Genomic DNA, 26,586 nt, shown 5'->3' with positions numbered 1-26,586 from the left:
GGGGAGCTGCAGATTCGTGGTCAACTTGGGCACAGTGACCACCAATCAATCAAATTCACTATACAGCGTAGGGTGGGTAAGATAACTAATAGGGTGGAAGTGCTTGAATTTAGGAAGGCTAACTTCAATGTGCTTAGGAGTCTAGTCAATGACGCACTGCAGGAGAAGAGTATTGGCGACATGGAAGTCTAGGAAGGGTGGCGTTTCTAAAGGAAGCAAACCTTTGGGCACAGAGGGAGACTATCCCAGTATGAGGGAAAAGGGGGAAAGCAGCCAAAAAACTTCCTTGGCTAAACAGGGAAATCCAAGGGAGTCTAAGGGCAAAAAAGAAGGCATATAGGCAGTGGAAGCAGAGGAAAGCTACCAAGGAGGAGTATACCTACTTGGCCCACACTTGCAGGGAGGCAGTTAGAAAAGCCAAATCAACTACAGAGCTGAGGCTGGCAACACAAATTAAAGACAACAAAAGGTCTTTTTTTTTTTTAGGTATGTAGGGAGTAAAAGGCAGGCACAGGGCAGCATAGGACCCCTACTGAACAAGAAGGAGCAATTAGTGACAGACACGGGGGACAAGGCTGAGGTATTCAATGCGTTTTTTGCCTCAGTGTTCCTGAACAGGGCTCAAGATAAGCCTCCTAATGGGTTCTTAGATGGGCATCAGAGGGACACCAGCCCACCAATTGTCGACACTGACTTGGTGCGGAGTCATTTGGATGGACTGGATGTGTTCAAGTCCAGGCCCAGATGAGCTGCATCTGAGAGTACTGAAGGAATTGGCTAGTGTCATAGCAGACTGGCATGGCTATTTGAGCACTCATGGCACTCAAGTCAAGTCCCGGAGGACTGGAAAAGGGCCAGTGTGGTCCCTATTTTCAAGAAGGGGAGGAAGGAGGAGCCGAGTAATTATAGACCAGTCAGTCTCACCTCCGTGGAAAGGTCTTTGAAAAGATTATAAAGGATCATATTTGTGGGAGTCCAGCATGAAAAATAATGCAGCAGGAAAACCAGCATGGATTCGTAGCAGGTAGATCATTCCTGACCGATCTGGTTTCATTTTATGACAGGGTCACAAAATGCTTAGATGCAGCAGAGGTGGATGCCATTTTCTTGGACTTTAGCAAGGCCTTTGATACAGTATCTCATCCTATTCTCATAAATAAAATTAAAAGGCTGTGACATAGATGTTTACACCGTCCAGTGGGTGGCAAATTGGCTTAGCAGTCACACCCAGAGAGTGGTAATAGATGGGTCGGTATCGACCTGGAAGGATGTGGGTAGTGGGGTCCCGCAGGGTTTGGTCCTCGGACCTGTACTCTTCAATATCTTCATCAGTGATTTGGATGTGGGTCTGAAGTGTACTCTGTCCAAGCTTGCAGATGATACTGAATTGTGGGGTGACGTGCACACTGCAGAGGATAGGGAATGATTGCAGGCAGACCTGGACAGGTTAGAAAAAAGTGGGAAGTACACAATAGGATGCAGTACAACAAGGACAAGTGCAGAGTGCTGCACCTAGGCCGTAAAAATATCCAGTACACCTTCTCAGCAGCACAGAAGTGGAAAGGGATCTCGGAGTCATAATGGACTCCAAGATGAACATCAGTTGTCAGTGTGATGAAATCAGCAGCAAAGCTAACTGCATTTTATCTGCATGACAAATAAAACCAAGGAGGTGATACTTCCCCTCTATGCGGCATTGGTCAGACTGCAGTTGGAGTAGTGCATCCAGTTTTGCATCCTTCAAGAAGAATGTTGATAGACTCAAGAGGGTCCAGAGGAGAGTGATTCATATGGTTAGGGGTTTACAGGAAAAGCCCTGTGGGTAGAGACTGAGGGACCTGGACCTCTTCAGCCTCCGCAAGAGAAGGCTGAGAGGTGATCCTGTGGCCGCCTACAAACTCATTAGGGGAACGCATCAAGGGATCAGAGATGCTCAGTTTACTAGGGCACCTCTTGGGGTAACAAGGAACAATGGTTACAAGCTGACAGAGAGCAGATTTAGGCTAAATATCAGGAAAAATTTCATGGTAAAGGCGGCAAAATTTCATGGTAAAGGCGGCAAAATTTGGAAAGGGCTATCAAGGGAGGTGGTGCTCTCCCCATCTTGGGGATCTTTAAGAGAAGGCTAGATAGGCATCTGGCTGGGGTCATCTGACCCCAACACTCTTTCTTGCCTAGGCAGGGGGTCACACTCAATGATCTGTTGAGGTTCATTCTGACCCTAGCATCTATGAAATCTGCAAAGTACACAGTCTTGTAAAAACATGAAGGTAAAATTTCTAGTTAAAGAACTACAGCTAGTTAAAGGTACTTTGCTCTTTGAATATAGTAACTTATAATTATTATACAAAAAATGCAGATAGGCAGCTGCCAGGATTTAATCATTTATCTTCAAAGTTCTGAGCTTTGTATTGTGAAATCAATTTGACTTGCTTATAGTTTAATGAATTAAATTCAAACTAGTGATAAAAAGCAGGCAAGTTTTACTGATTCTTAATGGGTAAAAACCTAGGCACAATCTCAACTTAAGCATTTGATATTAAAAAAAAAACAACACTATTGCAACCATATTCTGTTGTTTGGAAATTTTAATGGTTATGGCATTATGCAACAAGATGCCACATCTTCACGCGCTGTTTAGTGAATCAATTCCATACTGAATGGAAAGTGCAATAGTATTTCCATCCAACATCTCTCAACAGAATGGCTGAGAGGCCTGTCATCAGGACTTTACAGCTATCAAAGGAAAAGAGAATGTTCCAAGTTTCCCAAGTTTTTTACAACTACAGAGATCGCAATTTCAAAAAAACCATTCACCCCATACTCAGTAGAAGCCATAGACCTTTCAAAGGTTCTAATTTGGGGTTTTGTTATTTTGGTGGGTGGAAGAGGAGGGGAGGCTGTCTGTTTGTTTGTTTTTCTTTCCTTTATTAAGACACACACACTTTTACCCAATCATGAACAGCCAGTAACCCAGTGGTTAGGGTACTCACCTGGAATTTGGGAGAAAAAGTTTCATTCACTTTTCTACTTAATTCAGATCAGGGTCATAAGTTTCATCCTCCCATATTCCAGGTAAGTTATGCTCTACACATCTCTCCCATGTTGAAGCTGATCCACTTTCTATATAAAATTATAATTCACTGGGCCAGAAAAAATAATGAAGACTGTCACTGTAGCCCATTGGTATGGGAACTTGAATGGGCTGTAGGGAATTGAGGTTCAAAACTCTTGGTCTGAATCTGGTGGGACAGGCACCTAAAAGCTAGGTCTCCCACCTCCCAGATATGTACCCAAATGAGTGGAATACTGGGTGTTTTGGGGTGTGTTACTACTTTCTCCCTAGTTTTGATCACAAATTCCATCTTGGACCCCAGAAACCTTTCCTGTCAAAATTGACATATTTTCCAAAACATTGTGGCATTTGCCCAGCAGCCTGCCTGCAAAAAGTCAATTATAGTTATACTACTACAGAGGGTGTTTGGAGGAGTTTGAAATGCTTGAGGTGGGATCAAAATTACTCTCAGCCACGTGATGCTCAGAATGACTCCAAACTGCTAGTGTTCTGGCCATCAATGGTTTTCCAAAGGAATTTTTAGCTTAGATCTACCTAATCCTCATTACAGCTGAAACTCCCTCTCTCTCACACACATACACGAGAACAAAGAAGTACCAGATTAAGTTAGTACAGAAAAGATATTGGGGAGACATTTCACTTATAGAGCAATTATTAATCAATGCGCCCCAAATCATGAGATCTGATTTTTATTCCAATCAGTTTTTTCACTGATGAAAAAAAGAAACATTTGGCTTCTTTCTGCATGCCTGCTCATTTGAGCCCTCAGTGTGGACCTGGATCATGTTTTCAAGCTTCCCTCCAAAAAGAGAGAGAAAGCAGCTTTATCTTAAAAAAACCCAAAAAAACAAAAAACAATAAACCCTTAAATAAATACTAAAAAAATAAATTATCCTCTAATCACTTCAGTTCAAAAGCTGGAGCTTTAAGTACAGCAGCAGACACTGCACAACTCAATAGAATTTTCAAGAATCGGCAACTTCCATAGCAGAGCATCTCTGCTCCCACATCAGTTCACCTCTTGGGAGCAGATGTTCCAGATTTAAGCTTTAAGACTCTGATCCTTGCAGAGGGACCTTATTTCTCTCATTAGCACTCAGCATGGGCACAAGAATCCACCTGTATGGATCCAACGTTAGGACTTAAACACTTACCATAGGCAAGATGTAGAAATACATTTATAATGTGATTACCCAATTCCCCTCTACCATTTTAACCAGCTTTGTATAGAACCCTTTAGGAAAAGGGCTATACTTAATGAATACTGGTTTGCAGTGTACCACATCCCCTTTGAGTGCTACAGAGACAGGTGCCTTCAGTCCTCTCCAGAGGCCAGCAGCTTCTCTCTTTCCAGAAGCTTTTCCAAAGCAGCAGGGCGGATTTCAAGATTTGCTTTACAAAGGACATACCAGAAGCAGAGTCAGCTCCCAATGTAGCTTTGTAAAACACAAAATAAATCTCAAAAGCAGCTCAGCTGTCAGTGTGAAGCTGCTGAAGAGATAGCTGGGGGAGCACAGCATTCAGGCAAAAGCAATCAAGGCTACAATAGGGACAAGAGAAAATTATGTTTTAAGTTATTAAAAATGTTTGCAGGGAAGACTTTAAAAAGCACAGAAAACAAAAAGTGACTCATGCATATTTATCCTTTCTCCTGTGAAAGTATGAGACTCTTCTGGGAAAAAAAAGACAAACAAACCTCCCCCCCCAAAAAAAGCAAAACAAAACAAACAAACCCCAAAACCCATTATGGTTCAGGTCTTCACCCTCAGTTCCTTCACACTGAGGAAGAGGGAAGCCCAAGCTCTAGTTAGGGAAGGATTCCCCAAATCCTACACCATGAAGTGAAAGATTAGGCTGCCTCTCAGATACACCCAAAACGCCCAGAGAATAGGAGCCATATGTTTGGCCAGGGTTACGGTATTGTAACAAGGCTTCCATAATTTAAACAAGACACCACTGGAGACTCTCCAGTTGGTGCAGCTCTGAATTTCACTACTAGCATCTTGCAGAGACTTCCAGTTCAGTTCAGTGCACTTGTGGTTGATCAGCACCCAGGGACTCAGAGACTCCAGTTGGATTCTCTTTCTTTCTTTACATCACCACAAGTCACTGAGTTTTGCAAACCAGACCATGGGGACTCCACAGGTATAATGGAGGGCAAAGTTTGGCTCCTGAATGGGATTTCAATCTGCCTGATGCAAATTTTGCCCTCTCTTATGCAACCACATCAGCTCTTTAGGGCTACCTGGAATAAAAGGGAATACAAACTTCCTTTTGTTACCAAAGCTATCAGTTAAGGCTCAGCAATCTCATAGAGCAGACTGGCTGGGAGAAAAGATGGTGCTTTTCTCTCACACTTGTAAAGTTATGTGTCATAAACCTATTGAACAAAATATTGTGAAAAAGATTTTTAAAATATAAAATACATGGAGCTAGAGCTCATGCTCCTTCGTGACCTGCCAGCCGTGTGTGCTGTCTTACAAGACAAGACAGACAACCTGCAGCTTTTTCAGTTTTGACTGGTCAATGATTTTTCTTGTCTTCATTTTCACCCCCATCATGCTCAACAACTCTGCTATTGGCATCAGGTAGCAGTAGTAGGAACTGTTGCTCTAACAGCAGCCCTGGTTTTCTGTACTCACTTACAGGTAGCTTATATAACTGACATTTTTAATTTTTCTATGAAGCACCTAATACTGTGATAAGCCCATTATAAAACTGCCAGCGTAAATAAGTAAATATGATAATACTGTTACAGCAGACTGGGATGCCTTTATTAATCTATAAATGTTCAGAGATCATGAAGGGCACTGACCAACGGTATTGCAGCTACTGGTGCACCAAAAGAATGTGACTAATACAAGACCCCTTGTTGAACAATGCCAGCACAAAGTTCTTCCAAAGGAAATTAGGTCCATGTTTTTTGTTTGCTTGTTTTTACAGTTTTCGAGTGACTGTTCCCATACAAAGACATGCCTATCTTACTTTTAGTCACAGATCTATAGGCACAAAAACAAGTGGAAAATGATACTTGCCTCATACGAACACTCCAATCAATTCCAGTGGGAGCACCGAGTCAGGTAAGCACTATCTGACCTGTAATAGGGCTTGTGCTACAATATACACGCATGCAGTGAATAACCAGGTTGTGGCCGTAGGCTTGTTTCTCCTTTCACTTAGACAGGAGTATCAGGTATAACTTTAGTATAAACTTCAGTTCTCCCCAGGGCTGCTGGCCTCTGGGAAGGACTGAAGGCACCTGTCACTGTAGCACTCAAAGGGGATGTGGTATACTGCAAACCAGCATTCATTAAGTATAGCCCTTTTCTAAAAGGGTTCCAAAGCTGGTTAAAATGGTACGGGGAAAAAAAGATAATCATATTAAAAATATATTTCTATATCCTGCCCATGGTTTGTGCTTAAACTTGTTTCTCTTCCCACTCAGTCAGGAGTACCAGGTATAACTTTAGTACAACTATATCAAGATTAATTAGGGATACCTCCTCTCTTAAACACCATAGTATCAAATGATTAAAAAAAAAAAACAACAGATTTAAAGAATAGTTCTGCACAAATGGTAAGATCTGAAAGACAAGGCAAGAAATAAATCCTTTTTGTAGAGTCAATAAATATATATTTTAATAGGGCCACCATTTCACAAGTCAGCATAAACATCAAGGTAACTCCAGTCTATTAGAAGTAGCACTTGAGGGGGATGCTTAAACTTCCCATGGAAATGGGTTCAAGCTGCAATGCTTTATTGAATTAGGACATTCAGCCATGCCATGCTACCTTTTGCCTTCTCAAAAAATATTCTGTGGTTAACAGTTTTAGAAAAAAGTTTCCAATCTGTATGTCACAAAAAATGTCTCCCCAAAGGAATATCTTTCCATGTGGTTACAGATATAAGTTCAGTAATATATGTATATATGCACTTTGGCATGATTGAATCTTCCCAGAGCTACCATTTACAAATTTTAAAATTAGACAACAAACGCTTTTCACCTCAGTAATTATATTCTAAGTTATCAGTTTCATGCATACTCCCTTTCTCTACCAAAACACGTGTAGCAAAGAGAAATTACTTTTGAATGTGCTTAATTTTAAGGCTTTCATTTCACATACTGTATATAATCAGACTTTTCATTAAACATTGAAAAGCAATCGGTCTTATTTAAAATGAACTACTGGAAGAAGTAAAGGTCCATTATAGCATTAATTACACAAAATTCTGACTTCTTTACAAGGAATGCTGGATATAAATTTCTAGAAGTGGCTAGGCCTATGAATACACTACTAACCTCTGCTGGCATAGTTATGTCAGTCAAGGGAGAAAAGGTGTGATACCAACTCATATAATATAGACACCACTACTGTAGACATTTATACGATATAGTCATTTCATTTGGAAGCAGGGCTGAGGGTTTTACAGCTTTGCTGGTAGTGCACATTGGTATTTCTGTACCAGTAAACCAGTCCTGGTGTGGAAACGGACCAAAGTGATTTTGGAGCTGGAGTCCATTGCAAATAGATTGCAATGGGACTTTGAAACTTAAGTGTCTTTCAATGTTTTACTTTTGATTATTGTTAATATGCTCTTAATGTAGAGCAGAGTACCACACGCTGTAAAACTATTTGTCCAACAAGATTCAGTTGTATTTATAGAAATACAATATGTTCCATTTTAAAAAACTGCCAGCTTTATTTTATAGTTCTTTACTACTGCACTAAGAATAGTTTGTAGATGCTTAGTCCTTTGATGTGGTAGCTGAAGTAAGCAACTCAAAAATCAACACTGAGAACATTAATTCTGTATATTAATGCATTCAAAAAATCAGGACATGCCAGTTTTGTTTCTTGCACTTCCCTATGACAGTCATTTTGCCTACTTGATCATGTGTGTTTTTAAAATAAATTTTGTTAAACGTTCTTAAATAACCATAATCTACATAAATGTCTTGCAATACCTTGTCCATCATTTTCTACATGCAGTATTTTGTTATCAGTCATAAGACTGTAGGACAGTTGGGGTGAAAGGAACCTCACGTGGTCCTCTATCCCAGCCCCATGCTCAAGGCAGGATCATCTCTGACTAGACTATCCCAGTTGAGCTCTAAGATGCTCTTGCAAATTTCCAGGGATGGAGATCCCAAAACTTTTCTAGGCAGCTTGTTTCAGTGCTTGCCACCCTTGTTGTCAAAAATCTCCAACCTAAATTCCTTGTTGTCTTAATCCCCAACCTAAATGTCTTTTGCTGAAATTACAGCAGGGAATGCAATACTTTCTCTTCTGCAACATAATTCATTGAATAATTATTTAACATGATTGTTGAGAATATTTTTCTGTCAATCAGCAGCACAGATTTTGTGATGCATTGCTAGGGATGAGGGATTTACCACTGGCACAAGCATGTAAGATTTCATGAGCTGGAACTATTTGGCTAAACACTACATTGCATCCTGTCCTACATCCTTCCATCCGTAAAATAACAACTCTTTCCTGGAATCCTTAGGAACTATAATACATGCCTTTCTTAGTTTTCTGCTCATCTGTCTCAATACTCATCCAAAGCCCCTTTCACCAATTATTAGATCTTCAGTGTCCCCAGGGTAAAATTCTCCACTCTATGAAGTTAATGGCAAATACCATAACAGGGCCAGAATTTCATTTCTGAAATTTAACATGGCAGGGATCCTTCCTACATGCTTTACAGAATGAAGTGGAACAGGGGCTAGCAATATTTTGCAGCAGTTAGGGAGGGGGCAGGGTGGTTAGACTCAGAGCTGGGCTTCAAGTGCAGGTTGCTTTTAACCTGGCCCCCATTCCCATCGCAGCTGCTGAAGTCACCACTCCATGCTGCAGTGCCGCCACTGTTTCTCATTACCTCCTGGCTGCCGTACAGACAAAGCTCCCCACTGCAGAAGCCCCTTGCCATCAAACCACAGAGGGCCCCCAGCTCCATGGGTCAGATAAAGTGGCTGAAGGTGGCTGACCTCTGAACTAGGATTTTCATTCAACCTTTTCTCACTAAACTCTTAGTCAGCAAGTCCTAGTCCTATCTGGTTTGCAGCAGTGAATGGGATTGCACTTTTCACTCTGAAGGTACAATAGATACAACAGCTAAAATTCAAAAATCTGTTGTATGTTCTTACATCTCCTATGAATCACTGCAGTGAAAGCTGTGGCCTTCTTGGGCTGTATTTAAAAGAAACATATTTCTTTTTTCACACAAGAGAACAATGCCAGGAAAAAAAGCCCCAAACTGAAATGGCTACAATTTACATACCAAAAGAGTGAAGATATTCGAATAAGTATAAACATCCTTTGATACATATCAAAGTATTTTTCAAATTACAACACTTGTTCAGGGTCTGAGACTTTGGCTTAACAGAATTAAATTGGAAAAGTTCAGTGAAGTGTATACTTATTCAATTAAAGCAGGCAGAATTTCATTTCCACTTCTTTGTTAAGAATACTACCTATAACATCACATTTTCACTCACTGGCTTATCTCCAACTGTATACTAAAAATATATTCCATCAGACTTGTTTTTGAAGTTCATTACAAATGCTAAACGCCAGCACTAGACACTGTAATAATTTCCTTCCAGTGAGATGTTTAAAACATGTGAGCCTATTCAGATAAGCTTGGAGACGTACTTGACTACTCTATGCTTTTTCACACAACACCTTTTGCAGTTTTCAAGTTCAAATCCAAAAACACTGATTAGGTTTGGTCTCTTGTTATTAAAAAAAAAGCAGTGTGAAATTTCCACAAAAATAAATTCCAAAACTGCTTAGAAATTTCCCACTAAGCATACATTTTCCCCTCCCACATATAACGGTATATATTAACCAGCTCTCTCACAAGCAGATCAGATGAACCTTTGACAGCTAGAAGAGATAAATCAGCAGCTGGGAAAGGCATACTGGAAAATTTGGGATGAGGTATTGCAAAAGGAATTGGGTCTGTACCATCAGAAAGAGAGTCAGCTGGGTGAAGGAAATTTGAGATGTTCTGTCCATTGTCTAGTAGTAGAGGTATTTTCTGCAATTGCACTGAAGAAGTGAGCATTGCTTGTTCAGTGTCCTGAGTAGCAAAGATGGTTTTAGCAGCATCCAGACAGAAACCTTTTACTCAAACAAGCCAAAAGCAGCTCAGCCAATCTCTCTCACTCCAGTGACTTTGCATAAGGCTTTCAATGTTTGACATGCAAAGCCTCTGTACTGCATTTCAGACTGATTTTACTGCGTCTGAGCATCTTCGGTTTGTCACTGTTATGTGTTGCTAAGTAACAAAGTCTTCAATCTTGGTATATTCCCAAACCAGCAAGTGAATAGACAGAAGGCAAGCTGAGCCTATGTTGTCCCAGTGGATGCCTGATGTCTCTAGAACCAACCCTACTACATTATGGGAGTTAATTTATGGAAATTCTGGCAGAAATTCAGCACAAATCCATGCCAATCACTTTATGACTTCAAAACAAATGAGCAAAGAAAGCCAAGCCACCTCCAAACAGGCACAAGAAGCTAAGTACAAAAAATGATAGGACAATGGCTAAAAACAGCTGAGTGCTTATAACCTACCTCAATACCACAGCATTGGAGAACACTAGACTGACTGCAGGCCTAGGAAGGGGCTTGCCTTTTCAAATATATTAGAAAGCTTTTGTTAATATTGGAAACGTTACTTAAGAACAATAAAGGATACATTTTCCTTCAGATCTACCATATATTATTAATAAATCTAGGTACATGAGCAAATTAGACCCTGAAAAATAACTTGCAATTATTCCTAACAAAAAAGCAAAAAAGGACGACTCAAATCTTCAGAAGTGTTTCATGATCCTATCATGACCCATACTGCTTTTTAAAGGAATTCTTCATTTTCAAGGACATAACTCGTAACAATCCTAACAGGAGAAACAGAACCTTCAAGGAAGCTAAGATCTCAAATCAGTGAAACGTGAGAAAGGATTTTTTTTAAAAGGAACAAAGAATTTGTGATGATTTTTTAAAAATCGGGATACTTATAAAACTGGAAACATAAATACAATATTACTTCGTGTAAAGGTCTATGCAATTTAAGAGAAGCCTTTCAAACTACTCACAAAAGCCATTGCACTTCATTTTGAGGAACTAGATGCTCCGCATGACAGAGAATCAAATTAATCCAATGACTTTTTATTTCAAGCTGTCCATCTGCATGTTCCTTTAGTCCTTTCTGCCTTTTTGCTCCATTTTGCACTCAAATCAAATCTTGACCAGTTTACGGATCACTGCATTGATGACATTCTGAGGTGAGTTTCTAAAATAAAGGAAAAACACAAGGACAAGCTCCCAACAATTTCTATGAGGCCCAAAAGAAACTCATAACCAAAGATGCGCTTTGAGCCATTCTGAAATGCACACATTTATCTGGCCATGAGACTATGCAGCTCCTTATGTCTGCTATAGTTGAATGATTATGTATATTCCCCCCCCCCCCATGTCATTCCTCTTTGTCTTTATAACATGGGCTGCCTTCTTGGAAGCCAGACTACTTTAACAAACTAGATCTTTAAGCAAACTACTTTCTTAATGCTGTCAGTAAAATCCCTTTTGCAACTAAGCTGGGACAACTCCTCTCTACTCTAGGTACCCATGAACATGAAAAATTAGCTCAAAATGGAACAGGTGTGGGACAGACACATTTCTGTTCAGCACCTCAGCCCTCCTCCTACAGGGGTGACTACAGGTTACTGATGCCCGGCAGTGGCTACAGCAGCAGCAGAGCAAGCTCCTGCAGGCACGAACACAGCCTAAGCTGCAGCCCAACAAACAGCCCCAGGGCCTGGGTCCCCCCACTCACCCCATGGGGAGATCAATCTGGTGCCAGGACTACTGGCTGAACCCACAGGTTACTGGAAGCCAAAGCCACGGGGCCAGCCAAGCCCACAGCACCAGAGCTTAGGTGAGCCTGTGTGCCCCCATGCTGCCCCGGCAGTGGCACTTCCCTATCACTGCATGATTCCACAGGCCTGGGGCACTGCAGTGAGTCCAGAGCTGAGCCCTTAAGGAAGCCCTGCGTGCCACCGCCACATTCATCTGAATGCATCTAGCCTATCTTGACTCAGTAGCTGACCTGTCCTGGGATGTATCCAGGGAACCCCAAGGCTGAGGTACAGTGAGGCTCCTGCTGGGATGTGCTCTTCTCCCCCTGTGTCAGGTGGGGCTGCAGGGCAGTAAGCAGGAAGAAGCCAGGATCCAAACCCTGGTTCCAGCACCCACAGTGACAGGATGCCTCTAGCAATTTGGGTTGCTGGTGCTGGGTGGCAGGGCAAACAGAGGTTCAGCCACCAGTGTTCAGGGAGGCCATGACATACCAGGAGAAGACAAGGCTCAGTCCAAGGGAAGGGTTGCACTGTGCTGGGACTGATGGCTGCCCTGCCCCTCCCCACTCTGTCCCCTTCCTCAAGACTTGCCTCAGCTGTAGGGTACAAAGGCAGCTCCTCCGCACACTGGGCTGGGCTGAACAGACCCCCTGAAACCTGTTCAGGCCCCCCAAGGAGCCACAGACCTCTGGTTGAGAACTGCTGCTTTAAAGTGTGTGCAGGATGTTTTGTACGGACCCATTTTCTCCTGCAGACATATTTAGAAACCTGTCAGAGCAGCACTGCCATTAGTATAGTTAATTGAATTTATCTGTCACTGTGGGTTCTCTATTATCTTAAGGCTATGCATAGGGCAAAGACAGCTATGATTGATAAGAATGGATATTTATGTAGGAATACAGATGAACAGAGACTGACATAAGGCAGTGATGCTCAACTTCCCCACGGGCTTGATGAGTGGCATGAAACCTGACCCTGAATGCTGGTCCAGCTGCAAAATAATTCCATATGCCAGGGTGATCCAGTATGCAGAACCATGTCATCCACACTGTGGAGCTCTCCATGGGTCTGGCAATTTGGTGACAGGCAAGTGGCAATTAGTGCTGCTACTGCTCCCCTGCTGCCAAATTTCTGGGCCCATGGAGATGACGTGGCCCTGCAGACCAGGTCTGGCCTGCGGGCCAGTGGTTGAGCGCCACTGATAGAGGGAGTAAGCTAGAGAAAGTGAAGCTAGAACTGCATCCTGAAACACTAGGAATATAGGTAACTGGTTCAACAGACAGACAGACAGACAGACAGACTTTTAAGAGACGTTTATTCTGGGGGAGGGTGACAAACGGTGGGTAGTAGAAATTATGTACAGTTTGGTCCAAGGATCTGGGCCTCGAGGACAAGGCCTGGGCTCATGGCCTGCCCGCACACTTTAGACAAAAAACCCCACAAAGAACAAAAGAAATATTTACATATATACAGTTTCTTGCCAGTGGGGACACCCAGGGGGGCCTCAGGACATCAGAGGCCGGCCCACCTGGACAAAGCCCAAGGTCTCAGCTCACTGGGTGCACCTCTGCACCTTTGAGGAGCTGGTGGTGTCACAGGGCAAGGAGCAGGTATCCCACCTCGACTCATCACAGTGTCCCCTCAACGGCCCAGCATTCCTCAAAGGTGGACACCGTCTGCTGGAAGACTGCATGCTCGAATTCAAAAAAGAGAGGCGGGCCCGCACCAGCAGCAGAAAAGCTGCAGGGCATTGTGCATCCCAGTCCCAGTGAGCTGGTTTTGCCAGCTCTTCAGGGAGGCCATCTTGGCCTGGCCCACCAGGAAGTTGGCCAGGCTGACTGCAGCCCACTCAGCTGCCCGGTACAGGAACGAGTAGATGTAGGTTTCCTCTGAGAAGTCCTGGCCCAGTGACCAAAGCAGCACCCCGAGGGCAGCAAAGAGTGGCTACAGCTGGGGGCAGTCGAGGAAGGTGTGGAAAATGTCCTCTTCCGGCACCCCTGGGCAGAAGGGGCAGGCTGCCGAGGCCACCGGGTCCAGGTGGCGCACAAAGGTGCCAGTGGCCAGGATGCCATGCACCAATTTCCACTGGAGGTCGCTGGTCTTCTTGGCAGTGGGTGCCTTGTACAGTGTGCACCACGCTGGGGTCCTGGGCCATGCCAGGCACCACCACCACAAGGTGTCAGCGTAGCCGGCCAGCACCTGGGCGTGACGGGTGCGCACCACCCATGCGTAGAGTCCCTTCCGGGGCAGCGTGCCAAAGAAAGAGTTTTAAAAAATTTGCCTCTTTGGGGAAGGCAGACTTGTTTGAAAGCCAGACAGAAGAACTAAGCCAGCTATATCAAGATACTGGAACCATATATAATGTCAGTGATAATAAAAAAAAAAGGAGGGCAGTTTTATTAAATATGTGATGGGGAAAAAAATATCACTTTTTGTGCAGCATAGTAATTCCTATTCAATCAGCCAACAAAATAATTTGCTGAGACTGTTAAAATTCAACCCCCCCCACCCAAAAAAAACAAACCAAGCAAGCCCCTATTAATTGTACACTGTTTCTGGTTCTATAGACAGAATTATGAAGACAATCCCTGAATGTGTGCCTGGAGCAGGGACCTAACCTGTGTTGCTGCTTTAAACGAAATACAAATGATGTATTTACATAGGCATCCCAGGAAACACAAACAAAGGCTGATTTGACTATTAAAAGTGCACTAAAAATGTTTTAAAAGGAGCAGTGAAATGCTGACCAGGAAAAACAAAAACCAGGCAAAAAAAAAGCCCTTCCACAACCACAGTCAATTTAAAATATTGTTAACAAAGAAACTGGCATTTACAGACTGTAAATCCATCTTGCCCAATCTCCTGTGTCACAAAGCGGCAGAGAATGGTTGCTGAGAGGAAGAGTGAACAGGGATGACTGTTGGAATGATTAAAAGGACATATCCAAAAGAGAAATTGTCAACCACCTTTAAGGCTTAATTGGTAGCGAAGTATATTTTGAATACAACTGTAATGTTTGTATATTTTTATAGTAAGGAGGTAGAATCTGTAATTTACTGAAATTATTCTTTTAAAACAGCCTTTACCTTCTCATCTGCCATCTTTTCTACAATTGAAGAAACCTCAGAACTATGCCAGATCTGTAGGATGCTTATGAAAAAAGGCATTGTACACCTGTAATTAATAATAAACAGGGAAATCCAACTTGCTCTTCCTACATATGTTTAATATTGTTTAAAAACAAAAGGCAATGGTATATATTTTTAAAATTATTCTTACTAGCGTGTAACAAGTTTACAGTAACAGATTCTTAGGTTCTCTTCCAAATGGAGTGAAAATATGAAAGGTCACAGACCTATCTTTTTCTGACCTATATGCAGAAAGTTATTACATACAGATAGAAAACTGTAGGTCCCATTCCTATACATCTTTGCAAGTCTTCTGTTGAAGTCAATGGAAGCATAACCTGGGTTAAAACATACAGAATATGGCCTTCTGATTTTATGCATACACCATAAGGAGAAGTTTCTCGAATTTACTCCATTTCACATATTTAACTATCAAATCAAATTTAGTATTCCATCTCATAGTGCTTTCAACGAAGTGCAAACTGGAATTACAGTTTTCACTTCATGTAACTGGGATTACAGAGAATGCCAAACCAGAATCATCCTGAACATGTAGACGTTTTTTATTACATTCTTTTGTTGTAGATGCCACAAAGCTGAGTAACAGCAGAACAAAGTGTTAAGCATTAACTTAAAGTTTCTGCTTGTCAAGCCAACAGATAAGGAACATATCAAAACAGAGATGAAAGTCCAGGAGTAATCTGTAACATGTCCTCAACTCAGCCTTAAACCTAGAGGCACAAGAAGCAGTGAAGAGAAGGATCCACCCACTTGTGTTAAAGATTTTTCAGGGATTCAATCAAAAGCGGAAAAAAGATCACATTCAGGTCCACTTAAAAGCCTAATAAGTAGACTGACACTGACTTGTCGCTCAATGAATTATGAAGCACAGCCATGAAGTCAGGTTATACGAGTACAATTCCCCCACATCCCATGTGCACACTGGCACCCCCAGGTACATGTAAGATTATTTTATTGTACACCTATATGCAACTGGTATACAAGACCCAAACAAAAAACAGGCACCTATCCTGCCCCAAATTAGCAGATTCTTCAAAAAAATCCTGTTCCTTTACTTATAATTATACTGTAAAGCTTATGCAATTAGAATCTACCCTGTCCAGAGTCACCATAATAATCATTCTTTCTATTGGCTTGCCTTTTGACACCGACTTAAAGATGCGTCCCATTAAATATATAAAACTTTCAAGTGTCCGAATTGACTGATTCTTCAAGGTTAGAGTGAGAAGTAAAGCCTGCTCCTCCAGAGGGAAGGTTTCTAAGGCAGTCAAGGAGTTGCTGCTTTCCTAAGTGCAAACAGCTCCCAGAGGAAATTAGGAACCTTTGCTCTTAAAAAATGTAGCATTTCTACTGCTGGAATGCCTGTTCTGCTATTTTAGCATGGCCTGGCAGCAAGGGAGGTAGCGGTACAAAACTTGTATATAAAAGATCTGAACTACTCTGGCTTTAAAACAGTGTTCTCAAGTTTTGTGTGCACTATTGGGAAGGACAGAACCTATGCTCAGGTTTCACTCATCCATACAGTCTCCAGTTAGTAACCTTTAGAAAGGACAAATCAATACTAAGCAGATACTGTATCTACTATTTCTTGCTGTGTATGAAAGGTCAAGCAGTTTCCACATATGTAACAGTTCTAACATTGCTGTCTACGATAGAGAAAAAAAAATGTTGATATTCCATATCATACTCCAGAACATACAGTAACTTAAAAAAAATTAAATAAATAAACCTCACACTGAAACATTTTTAAAGCAATTCACATACATGTTTTGCACAATTGGAGCTTTCAATTATGAAATGGCTTATGGAAATACAGCTACAGAAATAATGAGGTGAACTATTTATACAATCATTTTCGTGACTAAAACCAGTAAGACTTTAACTATACATTTTGTTATCAAGGCACATATAGTGTCACCAACATTAACAGATTAGAAACCCATGCTCCAAGAATGGTTTTTCACTGACAAATAAATGTTGAGGTGAATCCAATTCGGAGTATTCCATATTTCGGAGCAACCAGTGCATTAGTACAGCAGAAACACAATTTATTCCCATTATCAACACCATCAAATTTAAAGGAACTTACGCTTTTTTTTTTTTTGAGTTATTTTTTAACGTCGCCTCTCAGAGAAAAAACACATCAAAATGGCTGCTACCATGACAGACCACTGAAAATTCTGCAGCCCAGAGCAGGTAGATACTGGAGAGGACAATGCTCAATGGCAGAAGAATGCAGCCAAACAATGGAAGATATTTAGTTTTTCCCATGCTTCCAAACTTTGCAGCTTGCCACGTGGGGCCAGGAAGGATTTTTTTCCCCCTTCTGCTGCAATAGATGTAAGGGTTTTTTCTCCCACTTTCCATAGAAGCATTGTGTGCTGCTTGCAGCCAGTCTGGAGATTTTAACTCAGGTATATCAGTGCTCCTGCTGAACCTAAAACCCAGAGGTAGTTGATTAGGTCTCTCCCCTCAGTCAGAGTCAGACCACTTGCCACATTTGGGATTAGGAAGGATAGTAACCCCATGGTCAGATCAGCACAGACAAGGTGTATTGGGAGGGAAGTCTTCCTCCTGTAGAGTGGCAGGTGTGGTGCTCTTCCTTGGATTTCTCAAGTATATTGCACTGGCAGGATATTGATGGCGCCCTTGTCCCTCTGCTTTACCTCTGGCAAGTTACTTAGCATGTTCCTGTTATTTCAAGGGACTGTGCCTTGTAGTTGTGCAATAGGGCTGTTTGTGTATTTTTAGAAATAAGTTAGACAAGCATTTGTATGGAATGGTTTGGATAAGGGTGATCTTGCCTTGCACCAGAGGTTGGACTATATGATTTCCTGAAGACCCTTTTACCCCTACCTTTCTACAGAATATATGATCATAATTAAACCCCAGCATCATCTCTTCACAGACAGACAGAATAGCCAGCTGCTTAATGAGCTGCAGTACTGGTGTGAGCTCCATCTCTGGGTTCGGCCAAAAGGGACTACAATGAAAGTGAAAAAACTGTGCACATGTACCAACCAATATCTCAACATGGAAGTATATGGTAGCCACATGGCAAAGATGAACAAAGCAATCTGAGCTCTTAGTCCATACTGATGCTACTTGCTCTTGTTCAGGGTGGAGAGCTGCAGGTGCCCACTGCCAGTTCAGCATTCCACTCCCAAACAGCGGCGCTGGCAGAGAAGCTAGGAGGATTCTGGAAGGGCGCAAAATTCCTTTGTTTCCTACCCACTGTCCTCTAAGTGGGGCTGGGGGACCATGCCCATTCCAGGATGACTTGAAGAACAGCAGCAAAAATATGCTTTAAACTCCATGAAAATGTGTTTTAAATATGAAGTAAAATGTTCCCTTCAGCAAGCATTTCCATGGGTGCAGATGCAATAAATATAGACAGTTCCATGTGCAAGGACTTCAGGGATGACAGAAGAATTCATTGCAACAGCCAAGTACTGGAGGTAATTGGGAGCTAAATGAGAGAGAGGTGGTAAAAGGTACTGTAGGCTATATAAAGTAAAATGCTTTTTAAAAAGGCATTGTTTCAGCTGTATTTCTTCTCAATAAAGAAACCTTAAAAGCAAGCGAACTTTTTAAAGCTTGTAAAACAACCAGCTGGAGGTTCTGAGAAAAATCAAATATGGCAACTGTGACATAGGACTGATATAACTACTCCCCCACCTAGTCATATTGCTTGTTTTTTTATGGTGCGAGTGGCCTGAAAGAATGAGTGGGAATGCTGTAAGCGTACATGCACAAACGCTTTCATTGCTTTGTTGATAGCCTAAACATATTGATTATTTTTAACACTTTTCTTGAATTCTCTCTTTTAATGATTGTGCTTCTTAAATTTTTTATTAAGGAGTAGCAGGCAAGCTGGCTTACCAGTTCTATTAGATGTAGTCTAGTACATGCTTATTTGGGGCAGAGGAGCTCAGGCTGGTTGTAATGAGATGCTGCTAAATATCTGTCCTGTTGTATTTAAAAGCCGTGACATATTCCTAAATCAAGGTTCAAAATAAAATGAATCTGAAAATGGTAGGTTCTTTTAGAATAAGCCATAGAAGTTACACCAGAGAAGTCTACTTTCTTTTCTACTCCCTTATAACAATAAACAGAAAGCATTACAAAAATATTTTTAGAGAACTATTGTAAAAAGTATACCATCAAGTGTGATTGCATAAAACGAGATTTAAAAAAGAAAAACAAAATTTATTTAAATTTAATGAGGAGTAAAGAGGCACCTGGAAACAGAAAGAAGTGATGAGAAACCCTGCAGAGTCCTGCTGATGTGATTGTGGACTGCAAATCTCAGAGACCTTGGGGGCAGCAGGAATAGGAAATGAGCACACAGCTAGACAGCCATCCTCTAGCACCCGCTGGCTTCTGGCCTGAGCCACTACAGGCATGTGGCTAAGTTTCCTGAATTAAAGGTAAATGTCTGTTCATTTCTGTTTCAATTTAATCTGTGCAGCTTAACCTGTAGCCTCCAGACTGAATTAATTCAGCCTTGGGCTTTTCAACTTTGCAAAGTTCAAGCCTGTGTACCTGTAGGCTAGGTACAAAGTAATTTGGGACATCCATGGCTTGCAAGAAATAAGGGCCAGGTCCTGCATACCTTTGGCAAACTGAAGCCCAAAGGGGAAATCTTGGCCCAGAGCAAACTCTTATACTGTTATTCTGTAACATAGTTTTGAATAGAGCCAAGTACGTAAATTAATTTATAGTTCCCATCGAACACAAATAGCTTCAGTGATTGGCTGAACTAATCTCAGCTTTTTGCTATTAACATAAATTAGTGAGAAGTATATTTTTAGTACATCCATTCCTGAAGTTGTTTGGGGAGGGGATGATCTTATTATTGAGCTTGCCCTTCAAAACACAGCAAAAAACACTGAACAGTCATAATTTTCGTTGAATCTTCTCTACCCCTCCCTTAACTCTAGTACTTAAACCTATTTTAAAAAGGCAGTTAACTGAAGTACCCAAGCAATTCCTCTAACATAATACACAAATTCCCATAATCCACTAGGTACCTTGAGGGTGCCTATTCAATTTTAACCATGCCCTTGACCTTCTGAACCATTTTAATAACAACCATTAGCCTTTTGTATTTGAGGCTTCAGTTCTTACATCTTACTGCAGCTGCAAGCTGTACTGTAACACTGCCACACATCTATGTATAAAAAGTGATTTTGACCATGGTGGGAGGGCAGGAAGGTATGGTGTCCCTCCCCACCCCCACAAACTCCCTCAAAAGTGACTGCCCAGTTCCTAATGGAGTTAAGCAGACATGTTATTCACATACAACCAGCAATATGCTGAAGTGAAATAATACCAAAGAATTATCACCAGAGCATATGGGAAATCAAAATCAAAGATACAAGGTGCTGCATATACTATGTGAAATAGAGATACTTCTACCTGTATCGAACATGCTCAATAGTGTCATATGTCAGTTTGCTACTGATGTTCTGACTATGCGGGTTGCCTAGGAGACAATAGAGACATAGAAGTTAATCATTAATCACACTTTTGTTATAAATTTTCACACCCCCCCTCTTTTATCAAGTACTCTACCAAGCCAGTCTAAAAAGATGACAAAGAAAGATTTAATGTATACTTCACAGAAATGCCCTGAAGCTCTTTAGAACAGTTAAGTCAAGACATATAACAGAAAAAAAGCAATTATGACAGACCTTGAAACTTCAGCTGCCAGACATAAGTGGATCAATTACCAATACTGAGAGAGTTCCATTAGAAGGAACTAGAAATATATGTTATTCCACCAGAAGGAAGCAATAGACAGCACGTACATATGTAATAAATATGTACATGCATGAGCTAACAAGCCAATAACAGTCACAGGGTTAGGAGGCTTAGTATGTTGAAGCAATACCTATTAATTCTTCAGCAGCTAGGTTTAAATCCATCATATGTCTTAAATGCAAATAGTTTCTGCAATATAAATGTGGCTCCTCTAAGATATCTATTCTATTGCAAGCTCATCAGCCAGCTTTCCTCAAGTCAACATAATCAGGTCCTGTTAAAAAGTTAAATACAAACCCCCTCCAAAAAAAAAAAAAAAATACAGGTATAAATCAGTGATTCTCAACCAGCGCGCTACAGCACACTGGGGTGCCTTCAGATGCTTTCAGGGATGCCCTGCAATGTTAGCACTGTTAGGTGTGCAAACATGATTCACAAAATAATCCCAGACATTTCAAACAGGAATTCATAGTGTTAAAAACATTCTGCTCTGTTATGATCTCTCTGAGCATTCTGCAACAGCAGAATTTCTCTATTATTTTTCTGTAGTCAAAAAATAGAGTGAAAAGTAAGAGCTGACATTTTCCAAGGGGTACCTTGAATCTAAAAAATTTTGAAACCCCCCAGTACAGATTTTTGATGAAAAGAGAATGTAGACCAGAAGTCTAAGCATCACTTCCTCATGTTAATATGCATCTGACTTAACCAAAGTAGATATCATTTGAGAAATAAAGTTTTTAAAAAGGTAAGTTCCTATAACACTATAATTTTTCCAAAAGACAGTAAAACAGTAAGTATTTGTCATAGTTTTTAAACATCACGACCAGAGAGGGAAGCTTAAAAAAAGCAACATGGCAAATTTCCAGTATGAAAAACAGTCTCAGAACTCATTCCTTGTTTTTTTATCTATGCTTGTACCTTATTGTTTTCCATATGGAACATCCTTAGCTTTTCTTCCCCACTCCCAAACTACCAGTCAGTACTTTAGCCTTGCAAAGTTTCACCAAAAGAAAGAACTGAAAATGGTCTACCTTCATTTTCAAAAGTGTCTTTAAATACTACTCCCTTCTTTACACTTATATCGCCTTAATGAGTTGGCACAGGTGTAGCTGAAAGAAGAAACTGGCTCTGTAATTGCAATTTAGTTGCCAGTCTTGATGAAGGGATGCAACATCTAACAGAATTCAAGTCTTTCTCTCATACTGAAAATACGTACAGAAATGGTTTGAGCGGCCTTCTTGTTCATAAGCACTTAGAAATTAAATAAATTCATAAAAAACTCCGTTGGGGCCTACAATTTTTAATATCAGGTTTCAGCCCAGAGTGAGTTGAAGCAGCTGAGATAAGACAGTATCTATCAGGCTTTCTAATGTCTAGTGACAGAGCATTCCTTTTAATATTACTAATATGCACTTGAATCACGGACCAGAAAGTGCATTTCTCAGTTCAAGTCAACTTATACTGTTACAATATTTACATGCAGGGTTGCACTTTAAGCTAAAAAGTCATCTCTATATTAAGAATTGTTTCAAGCTCTTTAATGGAATTTATGCCACATACACAACCCTGCTCTGCTGTGGCAATGGAGGGGATAGATTGCTGCGTCATCTTGAATCTGGAATCACTGAATGGGTCACACAAATGACCTAATGAAGGTAAAGAGCTAATATCATATTTACCAGAATAAGATACATACCTTTTTTTAAATTGAATAAAAATATCTTTCTTTGTTGTAAGTAACTGAGTAGTAGCAGCTAGGGAGCCAAGCTTGCTCATTATTCTGCTCCCTGTGGATTGGTGCAAATTTGATTTTTGCATGTGCCCCTAATTAGCAGAAACTGTTCTTGCTGTATTTCTCACATATAACGCACACCCCAATTTCCAGCATCTGATTTTTGGAAAAATAAAAGGTGTGTATTATATGCTAAAAATGTGCTATACTGTGGTTTATTCCATGGCTGTCTGTTTAAAGAGAAGCAGTTAGTTCCAAAGCCAGCAATCACATGCTAACAGCTGCAGGGAGCACCAACACGGCACACAGTTACCAATAGAAATTGAATAGAAAGGCTCTAATCCGGCAAAGATTTATGTACATATGTAACATTATGAGGATATTTCACTGACTTCAGCACTTGCACAAGTGTTTAGTAGATCTGGGCCAGGGAGTGTCCCATAGTAAGCCAAACTACATCCATAGTATACTGACCGTGCTTAGTAGGCTCCTGATCTCTGTTGACATTTCTTAGGCAAAAGAAGTAGCAGACTCTTCAGAATACATTGTAGCCTGTGTTCTACAGGCAGGTGTATGTCATGCTAACTCCAAATGTCAACCTCAATCTATACAATATTATAAATCAAATAATGTACCCTTTAATTTAAGGAACTTAAGGCAATCTATAAACATACAGGAGCTCCGGACCACAAATGTCACCACTGCTAGGTCCCAGCCCCAGCAGCATGGGGCCATAAAAACCCTGGCCCTGCCACACCTGGAGTCTCCATAGAAAACAGCTGCAGCGATGTGGGCAGGGGCTGCTGGGAAATGGAGTCCAACTGCCTGTCAGATCTGCCATTTTGCTGACACCTGCATTATAGGGTGACCTTCCTCCTCCTCCCACCTGAGGATTCAGGAGCCTGGTGGTTAGGGCAATCTTTTAGCTGTGGGTCCAACTTTCTCAAATAGGAAAGGAACTCACTCTTGGATCTTGCATTTCCTGGCTCTAACCTTCAGGCTATTTTTCTCCAAGATGGACATTGGGACCAGTGATACTTTGAGAGAGAGAGAGAGAGAGAGAGAGAGAGAGAGAGAGAGCCCTGCTCACTTCTTTGAAAGAATGAGCAGAGGCAGGGCTTGGCAACATTTTGCTCTGTGGGCCAGAGTTTTTATCCAGGCCCCTCCTGCCAACTGTAAATCTCCACTGGCCTCTCCCCACTGTCACATTAAATCCACCTGCACCTACCCTCACCAGCAGGCTTGAGAGAGCAGTACGGAAGGCTGCAGAGACTGCAATATCACAGATGCCTTGGGTCTGGTTAGATCTTTGTGAGGCAGATGTAGCTCCCTCACAGGCTAGATCCACCCCACAGATTGCCAACCCCTGGGTACAGATGCTTACTCTGCAGAGGCAGATTCAGGGTTGTGGCTCCCAAGCAGCTTGAGATACTTGCCTGTAGCCCCGAGTTAGACATCTAAACCATAAAGAGAGGCAGCATTTAAGATGTCCCTCACTGGTTCCTTTTGGCTACAGACATCCATAAGTTAGACACTGAAACTTTTAGGCTCCCAAATTCTCTGTGGGATGTAGACTGCAACACCTTTTCCCAAGCCTACCAGTGAGCTACTCTCCAGACGCAAGACGTGTGACCCATAGGCCTAGACAAAATAATTCTTCTCACTAAGCCACTGCAGCATAAAGAATGCACATACCCTTCCACTAAAAAAGACAAAAGGCTTTAGTCTATTTAAATTGTAGCTAAGGGGCAATGAGAAAGTCACTTTCTACTCACCATAAATGTTTTCTCTGAGATCATCCATAAACCCCTTAAGCAGGCTCTCTGCAAAAAGTGTGGCACCCGCATGGTCAAGGTAAGTAATTCCTAAAATAAAAGAGTACAAAATATATATTATATTCTAATCTCACTTCCAGGGTTGAGTTCCTAATTAAAGCAGAAGCCACATCAAATTTGTAAAGATACTTTTATATAATGGTGTCTGAAAGCTTATATGCACAACTAATTTTTTCTCTTTATCTAAGGAGGTGCTGTAACATTCACCACTGAAATATATATACGTGTCCCATGTAAACTCAGAGTCAGACAATATTCACAAAAAACCCTTTTAATTTACTAGCAGCAAAACAGATTACTACATCTACAAGCTTTGATCCTACTTTTATATTTTGATATTTAATTATTAATTATTATTTGATTATTATTTTTATAGAATCATAGTATCATAGACAATTAGGGTCGGAAGGGATCTCAGGAGGGCATGTAGTCCAACCCCTTGCTCAAAGCCGGACCATCCCCAATTAGATCATCCCAGCCAAGTCTTTGTCTAGCCATGTCTTAAAAACCTCCAAAGATGGAGATTCTTGTACTGCATTTGTTCAGCACCCAGCACACATAGCACAGTCCTGAACTAGGATGAGGACTCCTGGGTATTACAGTGACACAAACAATACTTAATAATTGTATTGCTTAATGACTGAAAGACTAATCAATACTTTCAAAAATTAGCAAAGCTAGAATGCTGTACATACGGAAGTCTCAAGCTGTCTGAAGCCAAATAAAAAACTAATTTGTTTTAATGTATTTAAATGTTTCAGCCCATATTGTTGAACATAATTTTCAATTCATGCTGGGCAGTAAGGACAAGAACATTCCATACAGGGAAGGGCTGGGCTCTCCTGCCTGGTGTAAGCCTCTTGGGTCATCCAGCATGTCTTCCTGGCTACTGCTGTTCCTGGGCAGGAAATACTAGGAAGCCCAGAAGGCTTCTACTGGGCAATGGAGCCTGATCCTTCCCTGTATAAAGCACTCCTGTACCCACTGCCACCTGGAACAAGCCCCCTAGGCCACCTGGTACATCCTGCTGGAGCCTGGCACCAACAGTAGCCAGTAAGACGCAACAGGCAGCCAAGAGACTTGTGCTAGGTGGCAGAGACAGTAGTGCTCCATAGATGGGTGGGGGGAAACAAACACACTGCTGTGCAACCCTTTATGCTGGCTCAGACTTAAGGCTGTATGGCAGGAAGGATCCGTTCCCCTCTCCCCCTTGTGGGTCAGAGGCAGACACTCACAGGGGTCAGGGCTGTGTAGGTGGCCAGGCTGGGGGGGGGGAGGGGAGAGTAGGACCCTTCCGGGGCAGCACCCTCCCGCCCGCGAGATGGGCAGATTCAAGCTGGAGGAAGGAGGAGCTTGGGCCAGGTGTGGGGCTCCCTTGTCCTGCCTCCATTTTCCTCCCCTGCTCTGTGACAGCCTGGGGTGGGGAAAGCCCAGCAGGCTGGAGCAGATTCAATGTTTTCATCAGTGACTTGGACGAGGGAGTGAAGTCTACTCTGTCCCAGTTTGTGCATGATACAAAACTGTGGGGAGAAGAAGACACACCAGAGGGCAGGGAACAACTACAGGCAGACCTAGACAGGTTGGACAAATGGACAGATAACAACAGAATGCGATTTAACAAGGAGAAATGCAAAGTGCTGCACCTAGGGAAGAAAAATGTCCAGCACACCTACTGCCTAGGAAATTACCTGCTTAGCAGCAAGGGATCTCGGAGTCCTAGTGGACTCAAAGATGAACATGAGTTGCCAGCGTGACGAAGTCATCATAAAAGCTAACTGCACTTTATCATGCATCACCAGATGCATGACAAACAGAACCAAGGAGGTGATACTTTTACTCTGTTGGGCACTGATCAGACCGCAGTTGGAATACTGTATGCAGTTTTGGGTGCCACACTTCAAAAGGCATGTGGATAACCTGGAGAGGTCCAGAGAAGAGCCACTCATACAGTTAAGGGCTTGCAGGCCAAGCCCTACGAGGAGAGACTACGGCACCTGGACCTCTTCAGCCTCCGCAAGAGAAGGTTAAGAGGTGACCTTGTGGCTGCCTATAAATTCATCATGGTGGTGCAGAAGGGAATTGGTGAGGCTCTACTCACCAATGCGCCCCTGGGGGTTACAAGAAATAATGGCCATAGGCTAACAGATTTAGACTG

General features: G+C 41.8%; 1 protein-coding gene across 3 annotated transcripts in view; it reads right to left on the bottom strand.

The window, feature by feature from the left end:
• The window catches only part of MOCOS (molybdenum cofactor sulfurase), a 405,377-nt gene that overhangs the window by 327,378 nt on the left and 51,413 nt on the right, over positions 1–26,586 (bottom strand). For all 3 annotated transcript variants that reach the window (XM_019540615.1, XM_019540606.1, XM_019540624.1), the window contains exons 2-3: positions 24,372–24,461; positions 20,520–20,586 (exon numbers count right to left, since the gene is read on the bottom strand). In XM_019540615.1, the coding sequence (XP_019396160.1) occupies positions 20,520–20,586; positions 24,372–24,461 (157 nt within the window). The remainder of the gene's footprint in view (positions 1–20,519; positions 20,587–24,371; positions 24,462–26,586) is intronic.

The sequence above is a fragment of the Crocodylus porosus genome, unplaced genomic scaffold (genome assembly GCF_001723895.1).
Source record: "Crocodylus porosus isolate Cpor-Errol unplaced genomic scaffold, CroPor_comp1, whole genome shotgun sequence".
Classification (NCBI taxonomy): Eukaryota; Metazoa; Chordata; order Crocodylia; family Crocodylidae; genus Crocodylus; species Crocodylus porosus.
Note: the sequence above shows the minus strand (reverse complement) of the source record. Positions and strands in the feature narration are given on the sequence as shown.